This window comes from Musca autumnalis, unplaced genomic scaffold, assembly GCF_047663935.1.
Source record: "Musca autumnalis isolate F117 unplaced genomic scaffold, ASM4766393v1 scaffold_4, whole genome shotgun sequence".
NCBI lineage: Eukaryota > Metazoa > Arthropoda > Insecta > Diptera > Muscidae > Musca > Musca autumnalis.
The window spans coordinates 47779195-47794884 of NW_027411977.1; the positions used below are offsets into that span (position 1 = coordinate 47779195).

At 33.0% G+C, this 15690-nt stretch overlaps 1 protein-coding gene across 1 annotated transcript in view; it reads left to right on the forward strand.

Annotated features, from left to right (window-relative positions):
- Nucleotides 1-1867: 1867 nt before the first annotated feature.
- Galphai (G protein alpha i subunit) overlaps nucleotides 1868-15690 on the forward strand; it is a 75098-nt gene continuing 61275 nt past the window's right edge. Inside the window, exon 1 of the mRNA XM_073985794.1 lies at nucleotides 1868-2532. Within this exon, the coding sequence (XP_073841895.1) occupies nucleotides 2412-2532 (121 nt within the window). The 5' untranslated portion in view covers nucleotides 1868-2411. The remainder of the gene's footprint in view (nucleotides 2533-15690) is intronic.

The window sequence follows — 15690 nt, forward strand, 5'->3', positions numbered from 1 at the left end:
TATATTAAGTGGTTTGGCACATATTTTTATCATCATAACTCTCTCCGATAATGGGATGTATCCATTTACACAATCGGCTATTTTATTCTCTACAATGATTGCAACACCTCTCCTGTGAACACCCTCGTTGTTTCCCGAATGATATACTTTCGTATTCTGTGATCTAAATTCGCCACTTTCGGTCCACCATGTTTCACTGATTCCTAGTATATCTATCTTCATTCTCTTCATTTCGTGTATGGTATTGTTTAGTTTTCCTGGTTCGTAAAGGCTTCTTACATTCCAAGTTCCGATATTTATGTTTGTTTTATTTTTACCTCCGGGGATTCTTAGCACCCTCGATTGGCCGGAGACTGAGGGCCGTGTGTTATTTCTTATATCCATAGCATTTGTATGATTTTCTAAGGATGTTACTTTAGTGGTTTCCCGTTGCCTTCTAAAGGGTTTGTAGTTTTCCTTCTTCAATTCAGCCGCTCCTCCTGGAATTCAGACGCTGTTTGCTGCCGCCAACTGTTGATCAGACGCGGCCTTTGTTTTCCCTTTTTTTTTTTTTTGGTTCGCCCCGCATATTTTATTTTTGCGGTACCCGCCATATCTGATGAGCGTTCCCCTATCCACCACCTGGGGAGGCGTCCGATGGGAGAAAAAAAAATTAATAAAAAAAAATAACTCCAATCGGACTAAAACAGTTTATTTTACCGAAATGCTGTCAAAAGTTATGGTATAGTAAAACTGATCGCGAGTTACAATACCCCATACCTCAGTTTCAACATAAGTTAATTTTCTACAAAAAGCTTGATATCTCTGTCGGCAAAGCCGACTGATACTTTTTTACTTGATTTCAATCAAATCACTCTAGTATGAACCGGGACTAATTTAATTAGTTGTAATTTCACATTGAAGATTCCCAGTGGTCAAAAAACTCCAAGAAAAGTTCATGATATGCTGATATATTCCCCACATAACAGTACATCTTGATTTTTGCGTATTTTAGATATTTTTTTACATAATAATATATCCCAGAAAAAAAGTTTGGAAGTAGTGCAATGCAGAGTTATGATTTCAATACATATTTCGATGCAGTCCACACAGAGTTATGAAAAATGCACTCCGCTCGATACATTTTAGAAGCACTCGCTTATAGAGATCCCTAGCCAAGCAAGCCAATTTTTTGTTCCCTACAGTCGCATTCTTTTTTCTGAACACAAGAAAGTGTCTAAAATTATAAGAATTTGTTTAAAAAAAATTAAATACAAACTAAAGATACGAACATTGCTGTAATTCACGAGACGGAGTTTGAAGTGGAGTTAAGCTTGGTTTACATTTACGAAATCCACTCGATTTCAACTGTCAAATCCATAGGTTAAACGTCAAATGAAATCCAGATGAGAAGCAAAATGGAGTGCATCCTAGCTGCGCGCTCTCTTGTAAAATTCATAGGTGAATTCATAGGAAAAGATGTACTCCAGCGGCAATTGTTCTAGTGATTTAACTGCATCCGGGGATGCAAAATTTTTGCTGCCATCGATTTAGTACACACTATCGATATTGAATTTTTAAGTAATAATCGATATTATCGATAGTGCCATCGATTTTTTGACAGCACGATCAGTTTTGACTGTCGATTTTTCGGAAATATCGATAAATGTCAAACTGTCCAGCAACCACAAAATATTTTTTGGTTGACTGATGACAGAAAAAATGAACGACCACACTGACAAGCAACCGATTACTTGAGCTAAACTGACAGTCAAAACTAATCGTGTGTACCCCACTTTAGAAATAACCGGTTATAGTCGATTACGACTAATAGACGATTAATCGAAAATCGACTTACGGGATCCCTATTGTCCGATCACCCAATCGCACTCACAGTTGAACGAGAACATTAAACATTAACAGACGAACTGGAGTGGAGTCATCATTTTTTTTGTTGGCTTTATTTTTATTGCAATAGAAGAATAAGAAAAAAATAATTTGCGGCTTTTTATAAAACGTTGTTCTAGAAATTTATTGTATTGTGTGTGTTAAAAATAAACAAAAAATATTGCAAAAACAAAAAAAAATTATGTGGTGAAATATACAACTAAAGTTGCTTTAATAAAAATCTTTGAGAAAAAAGCGCAGACGCAAACGACGCCTAAATTAAATTTTGGGCAGAAAATAATAAAAAACGAAATATTGAATAAAAAAACGAAAATAATCTTAAATAAACGAAACAAAATAATCTCCAGAGAAGGAATAAATTACAAAAATTCAAGTGTTTGTTGAAGTGAATCAATACAGTGCGATTTTTGTTGTTGTTGGTGTCATTTGTTTATCACAAAGAAAGAAACTTACTTGGGCTTTTCTTGTTGCCTCCTCCTCCTTCAGTCCTTCAGTGTAAATTAAAACAATTTCCAAACAGCAAAATGGGCTGCGCCGTAAGTACAGCGCGAGATAAGGAAGCTATTGAGCGTTCCAAAAGCATCGATCGTGCATTGCGTGAGGAAGGAGAACGTGCCGCATCGGAGGTGAAATTATTGCTATTGGGTGCGTCTGTTTTTTAATGTTTCTTATTTTATTTAATTACTCAATTGCATTATTTTTTATGACTTTTTAAATATTGTTTACTTTAATTGTAATTTCCCTTTTAAAAAGAATTCGAGGAAAGAAGTGCTTTTGTTTGGTATTATTTGATTTTGTGTTATTATTAATTCTTGTATTTTTCGTGTGATTTACTGCAAATTACTCATCATCCACCCCGTTTGCCGAAGCCATGGTCGTAACTTCTTTATTTTTCAAGTTAGTGAGGGGGATTTGATTTTCTCAGAAATTCAACCAGTGTGTATTTTTTGTAAGTGTTGTTGTTATAAATTTGTTTGTTGTTGCTGCTTGGACACTCACTTCTTGTTTCTTCTTCTGTGGCTCTGTGCTTCATTTTCTGTAGTGGCGGCATTTGTCAAACCTTTGCATGGGTTGCGTCGGTATGTCTGTGTGTGTGTTTATCTGCGGATTTTGCAAATACAACAACTGTGTATGAAGTTGAAGAGTGGCAAAGAATTGATGATGGTTATTTGTGAGAGAGAAGAGAGAGAGAGTTTGAGAGTAGTTGGCATTATCAAAACAAAGGGAGTTGTTGTTTTGCTGCTGTTTCTTTTGGCAAAGTGAGTTTTAAATGACAGATCGTAATGATTTTGCATAAAATCTGTTAAAAACCTTAAATTTTGTTAGAATTTTAAAAGGAAATACATATTAAAATTATTTGATAATATAATTTATGGGGAAAATATGTAAAATACTTTCAAAGGAATAATTTTAATGATTTTTAGTTACAGAGATGATGGGAAGGAAAAAAAGTTAGAAACAGGGAGCAGTTTTAGCAGACCAAGAATCATTTTACAACGAAATATTTAGTTGGGAACAAATTAAGAAGGAATAATCTTTGAATTGATTATTTATGGATAGGCTTGAATCAATAAAAATATACAATAAAAATATTTGAAGTAAGACCAGCCACATGTGAGTTTATATCTGACTCGTATATATACTTGATTATTACCATTGATTATTGATTATACCACATTTCAGGTTGTATAACTTGGACAAAAGCATCACCACCTTTGTATGTTTGTATCGTAAATTAATAAAAAGCAGAATCAGACGGATTGCAAAGGTTTTAAACTCAAAAGGCTCAGCAAATCTGAAGCTAACTTTTGTTACTGTTACTCCTCTTGGGATCATAGGGCTTCCACAAAGCATCGAATAACTCAGAAGACGCATTGAGGATACTTCTCGTATATCATAGAAAGCTATTGCGCTTCGAATCTAGTAAAACACCGCCTATAGAAATTATTGCAAGGCTCCAATATCTAAGAAATGAATTTGATGATGTTGACCTGTCTCTGGTTCGAACACAAAGCTTCAAACTGAAAGTGCATCTCGAATGTAAAGCTGACTAGGCTCTTGTTTACATTAATACTCGAACAACTTAGAAAGGTCAAGAGGATACTTCTCGCATATCAAAAATAGCAGCCCGATTTTAAGCTAATATTACGCGTAACATCATTAGGTATAGAAATGTGGCTTCTTCTGGAGTTAGCTGTATCGTATGATATGCAGATATTTTAAATGCTGTCCCTAATCCTTGCCCAATAAGAATTGAAGTGATTTCATCATTCGAACTTACATATCGTCGCCTGAAATGCCCAAAGACGTAACCCTCAATGTAACCCTTTGAGGGTTACGTCTTTGGGCATTTCAGGTGACGATATGTATATTTCTAAAGAACATTCCAGGAACATTCTCGAAGTGAGGGACTTCTTTCATATCAATGAGCGCACCCCAATTCATATTATCTCAATAAGGGGACATACTGTTTATTGCCGAGTCCGAACGGGGTGTAATATGACGCCACTTGTAGTGAAGTTTTACATGGCTGAAATACACAGGAAATCCCACCAACATAACTGTGTGGTGTGGAAAACGAACCGCAGACTTTCTGAGTGTAAGGGAGGTCTGCATACCATTGCATCGCGGTGGCAACCCAAGTAGTCTTTATAGACTAGCTAAAGGGACGATCTAAAGGAAGTCTTCATAGTAGCTAAAGGGAGTCTTTATAGACTTGCTGAAAGAACGAATTATTTAAAAAATACACGAACTTCAAAAAATTGTTTAAAAAACCAACAATTTAAAAAAAAAATATTTAAAAAATTCACCACATTAGAAAGACTTAGAAAAATATACGACTTAATTTTTTTTTTTAAATTCACGACCTTAGAAAATAATAATAAAACACGACCATCAAAAAAATGCCTCGGCAGCGGGTTTTTTCATACTTCTAAAAATAACTAAAGCAGTCCACGAGTTTAATAAGAATTATTTTCAAAGTTATCGAACTATAAACAAGTAAAAAAGTGTCAGTCGGCTTTGCCGACAGATATATACCCTCAGCCAACGTAGGGCAGGTACCCTTAGGGAGGACCGATATGGGCCATTTTAGAAGTTAAACTAAATTTTGAGAAAATATTAGGAGATCCAAAGTTTGGACCGAATTGGTTGCCCCATTCAAGTGATATCGTCCTAACATTTAGTGACATTTTTTAAATATTGGGGAGAAGTACCGAAAGTTGTGGACCGGTATTGCCCATGAAACTAAGTTTGGATATAATATGACGAAGACCAAATGGTGGACCAAATCGGTTAAACAGTTCGAGAGCACGATAACTCTCCGACCGCCACATACGGTGACATATGGGTTTTTTACACCTTTCGGGCTGTTTTCCCAAAAAATATGGACTTGCCCCTGGAAAAAACTTTTACCGTTGTAATTGAGTTCTTCTTCTTCTGTTATCCTTCACTCCCTGTGGAGCATAGGGGCTCAACCATTCTTTTGTATCGAACTCTGTTGTGCGATGCGAATGCAAATCGTTTCAAGATTCGAGAGCAGGTCTTAAAGTGAATTTATCCGAAATTTCGTGTGAGAGGTACCAGAAGGAGTAGACAAATATAGTCCATATTCGAGCCTGATCTATATCTGGTAGATATATTAGGATGTGCAAAGTATAGATTACATCGGTCACTCCCTTGAAGAGTTATCGTGCGCAAAATTTTTCCGAACATGTTTGAAGTTTTGTGGGTGAGGTACCTGAAGGAGTGGACCGATATAGCCCAACTTCGACATTAAACTATGTTTTGATAAAATATTACGAAGGCCAACTTTTGGGCCGAATCGACAGATCCTTTCGAGAGGTATCTTGCGCTCCAACCACCTCACACGGTGTCATAGGGTTTTTTGCAACTTTCAGGCTATTTTCTCAGAAAGTATGGACTTGCCCCTGATAAACCTTGTACCGTCGTATGGGGGGCAGTGAATACAAGTTGCTAAAACAAAAATCCGAAATTTTGTGTGGGAGGTACCCGAAGGAGTGGATCGATTGAGTCCATATTGAAACCATTTCACGATGGGCAATGTATGGACCAAATCGTTTCCTCCCTTCCAGAGTTATAGTGTGCACAATTTTTCCGAACATTTTCGAACTTTTGTGGGGGAGGTACCGGAAGGAGTGGACCAGTATAGCCCAAACTTAAACTAAGTTTGGGCAAAATATTACGAAAGCCAAAATTTGAACCGAATCGGTTCATCCGTTCGATAGTTATCGTGCGCTCCAGCCAGACAGACGGACGGTAATTGCACAATCGACTCCAAATTGCCTGAAACACATTTCGCCCAAACATACTTGGGGTCTAAAACCATTATTTCGATGAGGCACATTTTGCCCGTATGAAAGTGTATATACCCTCGTTAGCATAAATGCTGAGGGCATAATAATACACGACCTTAAAAAGAATTTAAAAAATTTACGAGCTTCATATTTTAAAAATCCACGAACTTCAAAAAGTTTTTTAATGCACAAACTTTAAAAAATTACTTAAAAATTCGTGAACTTCAAAAAATTATTTTAAAAATCCACGACCATAAAAACTTTTTAAAAATCCGGGAGCTTAATAAAACTTATTCAAAAAATACGCGAGCTTAATAAAAATTATTTAAAAAATACGCGACTCCAAAAATGTATTTTAAAAATCCTTGAACTTCAAAATTTTTTAAAAATCCATGAACTTCAAAAAATATTTAAAAAATCCACGAACTTCAAAAAAAAAAATTTAAAAAATCCACGAATTGTGGCGCCTGGTTTCCTCCATCGTGGCTTCCAAGGTACTCTTTTGGCCTATGTCAATGGTTGGAACAAAAACTTGTGAGAGTGAGAGATTCTAAGGTGTTTGTCCTTAGGTGGGTGCGGAGATATATTTTCAAATTTCCTCACGAACTTAAATTTGCCTCTTAAAATTCGCACTCCATTTTATCCACTTCACTCCTTAGAAAGTTATGTCCAGCTTTTAGTGGGATAACGTTAGAATGAGTTGTAGGTCTTCCGGGTAGATCATCCCTTGGTATAGTCCTCTTAGCAAGAAGGAATAGTACATGTTACGCTTAGCACCTTTCCATTGACATAAAGGGTGTTTTTTTAAGCCCGCTAGAACTTGAAATTGTAAAAAATAACACAAAAAATTAAATTGTAATCAAATTTTTTTTATTCGAAAGATCAATACGTGACATTAACATTTGAAAATGATTTCGGGCATATGGGCACCGCGTCTGTTCTTGACGAAGTGCATTCTGGACGTCCAATTTTTGGCCACTTTTTCGAGCACTGCTGGCCGTATGTCACGAATAACACGAACAATGCTGGCCTCCAAGGCATCAATTGTTGCTGGTTTATCAGCATAAACCAGTGACTTCACGTAGCCCTACCGGAAATAATCGAGAGGTGTCAAATCGCACGACCTTGGAGGCCAATTGACAGGTCCACTTCTCGAAATCAACTTATCGCCAAATTTTAATTTCAATAAGTCGATGGTTGCGTTCGCCGTATGGCACGTAGCGCCATCCTGTTGAAACCACATCTCCTCCGGATCAATGTCATCCATATTTTCAAACAAAAAATCATTGATCATGGTGCGGTAACGATCTCCAGAAATAAGAAATAAGGTCCGATGATGCCACCAGCGTGAAAACCGCACCATACGGTACATTTTTCTGGATGTAATGGAGTCTGTAGGGTCTCTTGTGGATTGGTCTCACTCCATATGCGGCAATTTTGCTTATTAACAAACCCGTTAAGCCAAAAATGCGCCTCATCGCTGAACACAATTTTGCGATAAAACAACGGGTCATTTGCCAACTGCTCTAGAGCCTAATCGGCGAAAGAACGACGCATATAATGGTCTCGTGGCCTCAATTCCTGCACCAGCTGGATCTTACACCGCTGTAGGCCGAGATCTTTGCGCAAAATTTTCCACGTAGTGGACGGACAGAGCCCCAATTCCTGCGACCGACGACGAATCGATAAATTTGGATTTTCTTCCACACTTTCGTTTACAGCGGCGATATTGTCTTCAGTACGCACATTCCTTCGACGTGTTGGTGTTATTGCATCCTCTAGAGAGTATGTGGTACGAAATCTATCCACAGTTCGACGAATGGCTTGTTCAGATGGACGATTATGTACGCCATACAAATGACGAAGTCGTCTATAAGTTGCGCGAATCGACGACTGATTTTCAAAGTAAATTTGGATAATTTCGTAGCGTTGTTCAAGCGTGAGTCTATTCATGATGATTTGTCAGAGTATACTGAAACAAATAAAAAAAAGTTTCATTAAAATTTAATTTTTTGTGTTACTTTTTACAATTTAAAGTTCTATCTAGCTTAAAAAAACACCCTGTATGTTCCGGTCTTAGGAATGAACAATGATGGAACTTGTATTAAGAAATTTGGAAAAATTGAATAAAAAATGAAACCTGAATATGCTAATGAGCTTGATGCTCAAAATGTTCTAAAATTCGCGTAAAGTTTTATATAGAAGATACTTTGTGATTTTTGGTAGGATGTATAGCGGATCAAATGTCTTCATTGAATAAATTAGAATTTTTCCTTTACTAGTTTCTATAGCGAGATTTAAACTAAGATCAGAACAAGTTCAGTTTAAGGACTCCACTTTGACCCATATCTACATAGCCGAATTTTGTAATCCTAGGCCCTGGAATGGATTAACCATATAAAAATCATTGTAGTGGAACACCATAACACTGAGTTGATTCTTCTAAACACCTACCCTTTTCTTATCTCCTTCTACTGTACCCCAAAAAAAAAAACCAGGAAGGATTACATGTTGTCAAACAATTTCGGTTAACACCTGAAAAAAATGAAACATTTATTTGTTTACAAACAAAACGTTTCGAAAAACAAACACAAAGATAAGCCACCAATACTTGTGGGTAACTCTGTGGCCAAGTAAAAAAATACAAAATAAACCACCTTTACCCGGTATATTTCTGGGATACTCCTTTTTTATAACCACCGACATGAAGAAAAAACAAATATTAAAACAAAACCAAACATGAATAACAAATGTTTCAAAACGCATACGTCATTGTTTAATTAAAGCGATAAGATTTCAGTGAAATTAATATTATTTTTAAAAAGGTGACAAATATTTATTTGCTTACATGTTTCTTACAGTGAATATACGTGACATTCAATAATATTACATTATTGTGTAAAATGGAAAACTAATGTTTTAAAATGATTTATAAGAATTTCCAAAGATTACAAAACCTTGTGCCTTACTCTTTTTTTCTAGTATTGTTATATTTATAAATATTACAACTAATCTTTCGAAACGTATCAATAAACAACAAATACCCATAACTTTGATATTGAATCACCATCGGCAGCAGCAGTCGCCTCGTCTGTTTATAATCAGACGACGGGTTTCTTTCAACCCAATTATTTATCAAAGGCATGTGCTAAACGCTTATTCATCGCATCGCTTCTTTGTTGTTGTTGGTAATAATTTCTTTTTTGGAAACAAATGTTTATAATCAGTAATTTATTAAGAACTGGTACCTATTTTTGATTACAATTAACCACTTCCACAACATAGTCGTCATACTCATCCTCATTATTATCTTCTAGAAGAGCATCATCGTCATTATCTTATAAAGAAAGTATGAACGACGCCCCCCATTTATTTCCTTTTAATGTTTTTTGTATTCAATAAAAATTGCTTAAATTTGTTGTTTACTTTATAGACTGAATATGAACTTGAATTATTACTTTTATCCAAATAATAAACAATACATTTTGAAATAACCATGAAGCTGTCTACCAAAATAGACTGTGATCCACCGTCTTCTTACAAATCAGGAGGTGAAAATTGATTTAATTGAAATTTCACAAATTTACCTGTTTCCGGAAAATTGTTGGTTTAGTCATTCATATGTTTGGAATTTTTCAGATATTTACAGTTTCCGTTGCGATTTTAGGCATTTGTTTAATATTAAATAAAATGAATAAATCAAATGTGAAAAGTGTAAAGTTGATGTAAAAGCTGTAAAATTCGAAATTTGCACAAAATATTGAAAAGAAATGTTGAAATAAATGTTTATAAATTTTGAGATCAAATTATATTGAACTCTACTATCCACCTTTTCAGCCCAGACAACACTACATTGGAAAAAATACCCTTCACCGTAATGTAGGCGACATTTCCTGAAAATTTCAGCCATGTAAAACTTTTCTACAAGTTTGGTAGATTATATTTTAAACATATTACAGTCTAGTCTATTCTTTTTTGGTGTACATCATCTATTATCTGATGTTGTTGGGAATTGAAAGACTTGTGGACAGTGGTTAAGTTATTCTAGAACCCTGAAAAAATAACGATGAGACTTAAAGCATATATTTAACTGACTCGAGGAGGTGCGCCACCTATTTTTACCGACAATTTGTGCTGTTACTAAAATCTGACAAGGAATGTGCCATCAAGGGTGGAATGAATTTTTTCGTCAATACCGTCAATTGCCGAAACATACAGCCGCACTAGGGTGGTTCCAAAAAATCGATGTTCGAGTTTTTTTGGCGGCTCCCCACTAGAGTGCTTAGTTTTGTTAGATTTTAAGATTGCCAAAGTTTGAAAAAAAAAAATGGAATATGTTAACACGTGCCACTAGGGCCTCATTGTTTCCATAGTAATTTGCTCTAAAAGCTACATTTATTGTCCAATCGATCATTGCCTAGGCCTAAAAAATCCGACTTCGATTTTTCCCCTTTGAGTTAAAACCAGCCTAATCCACACTATTTAACCGGTCGGTTAAAGCTCGCCGGAATAAAAGTAATATAAGAATATTCAGGCCTAAAAAAGGCCTCCCCAAGAACTAAAACTGTGTGCCTCCTAGAACACTAGTAAACCATCTAAGTGAGGTGAATGGTAAGCGGATATCGCAGTTTTCTTTACGAACGCCCAGCAGAAATCATGTATTTCTAAAGAATATTTTTTGAAGGTCAGGCAGACAACCTGAATTTTTGAACGTCTAACAGCCAAATAATTATTTTGAATCTCGTGGATTTTTTGAATATATTTTTTTGAAGGACGTGGATTTTTTAGATAATTTTTTAAGGTCGTAGATTTCTTATTTTTTATTATTATTTTAAAAATATTTTTTTTGAAGTTCGTGGATTTTTTTAATATATTTTTTGAAGGTTGAGAATTTTTTAAAATATTTTTTTAAGTTCGTTTTTTTGATTGTCTAAGTCTGGAGTTTCCCCCATTGGCTTAACTTCATCACTTTCCTCTTTGCAGAGAAAAATGTTTACAAAACGCACTGACAGCTTGCAAAATTTACTGATCGCTACCAATATCATGATTTCATCCCGGCGAAGGGAATTATCAATTGGCTTTTCAGTTTTTGAAATGATGATTTTTTAGTGAAAACCTGAACTCTTTAAGCATCGAGTATTCTCATGTTAATGAGAATGATGCTCACTTTTCGGCTTTCCCAAAAAACACCAGAATAAAATATTTGCAAGCTGACAGCACGATTCAACTAAGAAATCATCGATTTCTGTTAAGTTGAAATAACATCAACACAGTTACCTGTGAGTATGTTGTTGGAACAAAATTCCGTTTTGCGCGAGCCTTCGCTGTTTTTTGTTTGTTTTGTTTTAGTTGAAGATTCAATCATATGATTGTCTAAGTCTGGAGTTTCCCCCATTGGCTTAACTTCATCACTTTCCTCTTTGCAGAGAAAAATGTTTACAAAACGCACTTTTTTTAAATACTATTGAAAGGTCGTAGATTTTTTAAATAAATTTTTTAAAGGTTGTGAATTTTTTAAATGCTATTTTCTAGAAGTTCGTTGATTTTTTTAAACAACTTTTAGGAGTTCGTGGATTTTTAAATAATTATTTTTGAAGGACGTGGATTTTTAAATAGTTCTCTTTTGAAGGTCGTGATTTTTTTAAATAATTCTTCTTAAAGGTCTTGATTTTTTTTTTAATATTTCTTTTTTAAGGTTGTAAACTTTTTTAAAGCATTCTTTTTGGAGGTCTTTATTTTTTGAATTATTTTGTTTTTGAATTGTTTTAAACATATTGTTGAAGATCATGAATTTTTAAAATATTTTTTTTTGAAAATGTTGGATTTTTTTAATTATTTTTAAATTTTTAAATATATTTTTGAAGTTCGTGGATTTTTTAAATAATTTTTTTAAGGTTGTGAACTTTTTTTAAAGAATTAAATTCGAAGTTCGCAAATTTGTTAATATTTATTTCTAAAGGTCGCAAATTTTTAATTTTTTAAGTCGCAAATTTTAAAAATAATTTCTTTGGAAGGATGTGGATTTTAAAATATTTATTTTTGAAGATCTTGGATTTTTTTAAATAAATTCTTTGGAAGGTCGTGAATTTTTTAAATGTTTGTTTTTTGAGGACGCAAATGTTTGAATAATTTTATTTAAGAAATTTTTCGGAAGTTGTAGGATATTTAATTTTTTTTGTTGTCGTGAAATTCTTATATAATTGTTTTTGACAGACAATTGGATTTTTTAAACTATTTTTTGGAGTCGGTGTTTTTTGATTATTATTTTAAGATCTTAGTTTTTTAAGTATTTTCAAAGGTCTTGAATTTTTAAACATATTTTTAAATGTCGTGTATTTTTCAAAAACTTTTTTGAATGTCGCGGATTAAACAAAATCGAAGGTCGATGTTTTAAACATTTTTTAATCGTAGATTTTTTGAATAGTTTTTTAAAGGTCGTGGATTTTTAAATATATTTTTGAAGTTTGTGGATTTTTTAAATATATTTTTGATGTTCGTGGATTTTTTAAATAATTTTTGAAGCTGTAGGTATATTTTTTACGAATTTTTGTTTGTTTTTCAAAATAGTCAGGCTTAATCCCATAGTCGTTGTTTTAATATTTTATTAAAACAACTTTAATTTATTAGTGGGAAAAAATTGGCGATGTTTACCAAGGGGTAAGGCAGGGAAGACTATAGTTTCAGATCTCGCCACAGATCTTCATCAGTTCTATTTGAGCGGGCAATTGACACTTGGGTATAACAAGTTTCTTGTTGAAAAACAAGAAACAAGGGAACTGATGAAGATCTGTGGCGAGATCTGAAACTATAGTCTTCCCTGCCTTACCCCTTGGCAAACATCGCCAATTTTTTCCCACTAATAAATTAAAGTTGTTTTAATAAAATATTAAAACAACGACTATGGGATTAAGTCTGACTATTTTGAAAAACAAAATAGAAGTCGTCATACCAAATAAAAAAAACGCCAATCCGCGTAAATTTTTTTGGGGATTTTTTAACTAATTTTTTGAATGTATTGGATTTTTTAAATATTTTTAAAAGTCTTTGATTTTTTAAATATTTTTTTTTGAAATTTGCGGATTAAGAACGGTTTGAAGGTCATGTATTTTATAAAAAACTTTACTGAATGTCGCCATTAAAAATTTTTTTGAATGTTTTTAAAAACTTTTTGCATAATTTTTTGAAGGTCGTGGATTTTTACATAATTTCTTTGAAGGTCGTGAATTTTCCAAATATTTTTTTTTTAATTTTGTTTTTTTTTTTAATTAGTTTTTCGTTCGTGGATTTTCTCAATATTTTTAATTAATTTTTCCGAGGTCGTGGATTTTTTAAATAATTTTTTTGAAGATCTAGGATGTTTATACGTAATTTTTTGAAGTCGTGGATTTTTTAAATATAAATTAAATTTTTTACGTAATTTTTTGAATTTGTGAATTTTTTAAATATTTTTTTAATGTAATGGATTTTTAAAAGGTTTTAAAAGTCTTTGTTTCCTCAAATATTTTATTGATATTCGCGGATTAAAAAAGGTTTGAAGGTCGTGTACTTTTAAAACACGTCATTGAATGTCGCGATTTTTTTAAAAAAAAATTGAATGTCTTTAAATAATTTTTTGAAGGTCGTGTATTTTTTAAATATTCTTTTTAAAGGTCGTGGATTTTTTAAATAATTTTTTGAAGGTCGTGGATTTTTTAAATAATTTTGCTGAAGGACGTAGATTTTTTAAATAATGTTTCTGAAGGTCGTGGATGTCTTTTCGTAATTTCTTTGAAAGTCGTGGATTTTTTAATAAATTTTTTTGAAGTAGGAAATTTTTTACGTAATTTTTTGAAGATGTGAATTTATTAAATAATTTTTTGAATGTAATGGATTTTTTAAATATGTATTTTTAAAAGTTTTTAATTTTTTAAATATTTTAAAACTCTTGGATTTTTTAAATACTTTTAAAAGCCTTTTGATTTTTTTTTTAATATTTCAAAAGTCTTTGATTTTTCAAATATATGTTTTTTAATGTCGCGGATTAAAAAAAAGGTTAATGATCCAGGATTTTTAAAATATTTTTTAAATCGTGGATATTTTAGAATAATTTTTTAAGGCAGCGGATATTTTCAATAATTTTTTTGAATGTCATGGATTTATTAAATATTTTCTTTTGAAGGTCGTGTTTGATTTTTAAATACTTTTTAAGGTCTTAGATTTTTTATATATTTTTTAGGTCTTGGATTTTTTATATATTTTTTAGGTCTTGGATTTTTTATATATTTTTTAGGTCGTGGATTTTTTATTAATTTTTAATTCGAGAATTTTTAAATAATTTATAAGATCGAGGATTTTTTAATCATTTAAATATTCCCACGCAGCGTTTGTATAAAGACTCTCTTCAGCAAGTCCAAAAAGGCTCCCTTCAGCACGTCCAAAAAGGCTGCCTTCAGCACCTCCAAAAAGGCTCCCTTCAGCACGTCCAAAAAGGCTCCCTTCAGCTCGTCTATAAATACTCCCTTCAGGTCATGGCTTTTAAATGACATTTTAACAATTTAGTAGGATTTTCAAACAGATACAATACAAAATTGTCGATTTTGGTGAATGTTTTGAACACCAACTGTAGTGGAATACAAATCGGTAAAATTAAAACGAAAAATTATGAATGTAAAGTATCAATAATAGTTAATAACACTATTGCTATCGGTAGGACTTATCGACAACTTTATTTTCTTGGTTGTTAATATGTCAAAATTTTTGCTAAATTACCGAAATTATAAGCATTTTATTTTGTTGTTTTTCTCTTTCAAGACGAGCTAAATCACCAGAAGGTTTTTGTAAATGAAAAAAAGAATGTCATGTTTCGCACTTGGTGAGGGTGCGCTCATCACACCTACTCCAAAGTTTTCATTCTATGTATACGGAATTTATTGCGAAATTGCAATTAGGAATTCAACACAGTGGATTTTTAAGGCAGATGGCATTGCCAACACTAACAATAATTTTCATTTACGACTTTTTTGCAAGCATATTAATTTTACCGAGTTTTGTCGGTAGCTCGAAAAATGGAATACAGAATTCCACTACTGAGAATTGTAAAATATTTAAACATTTCTAAGTTTTAAGCTACTTTGCTATATGCTGGTTTTTTATATAAAAAACCCCCCTTTTCAAATATTGAGGTTATTCATCTATGCTGTCAGAGCTGAATTGCCCCAAAAGCAACAATAAAACCACACTGATGCTGCAAATGTACAAACAAATTATAGGTACATATAATAGTTTGTGGTTACTTCACGGCTGATAAGCAATCATTTCCGTTAAAAAAATGACGTGACTAAGCCAAAGTTCTGAATCGCTTTAAGGGTACACTTTTTACATACCCTCTAACATCAATGGTTAAAATCTTTATTTGTTGGTGTTGTTATTTGAATGATCATTTGTGCCAGTTTTATCTATCTACCTACCTTCACTTAATGTGACATAATTTTGTTTTTTGTAAATTATA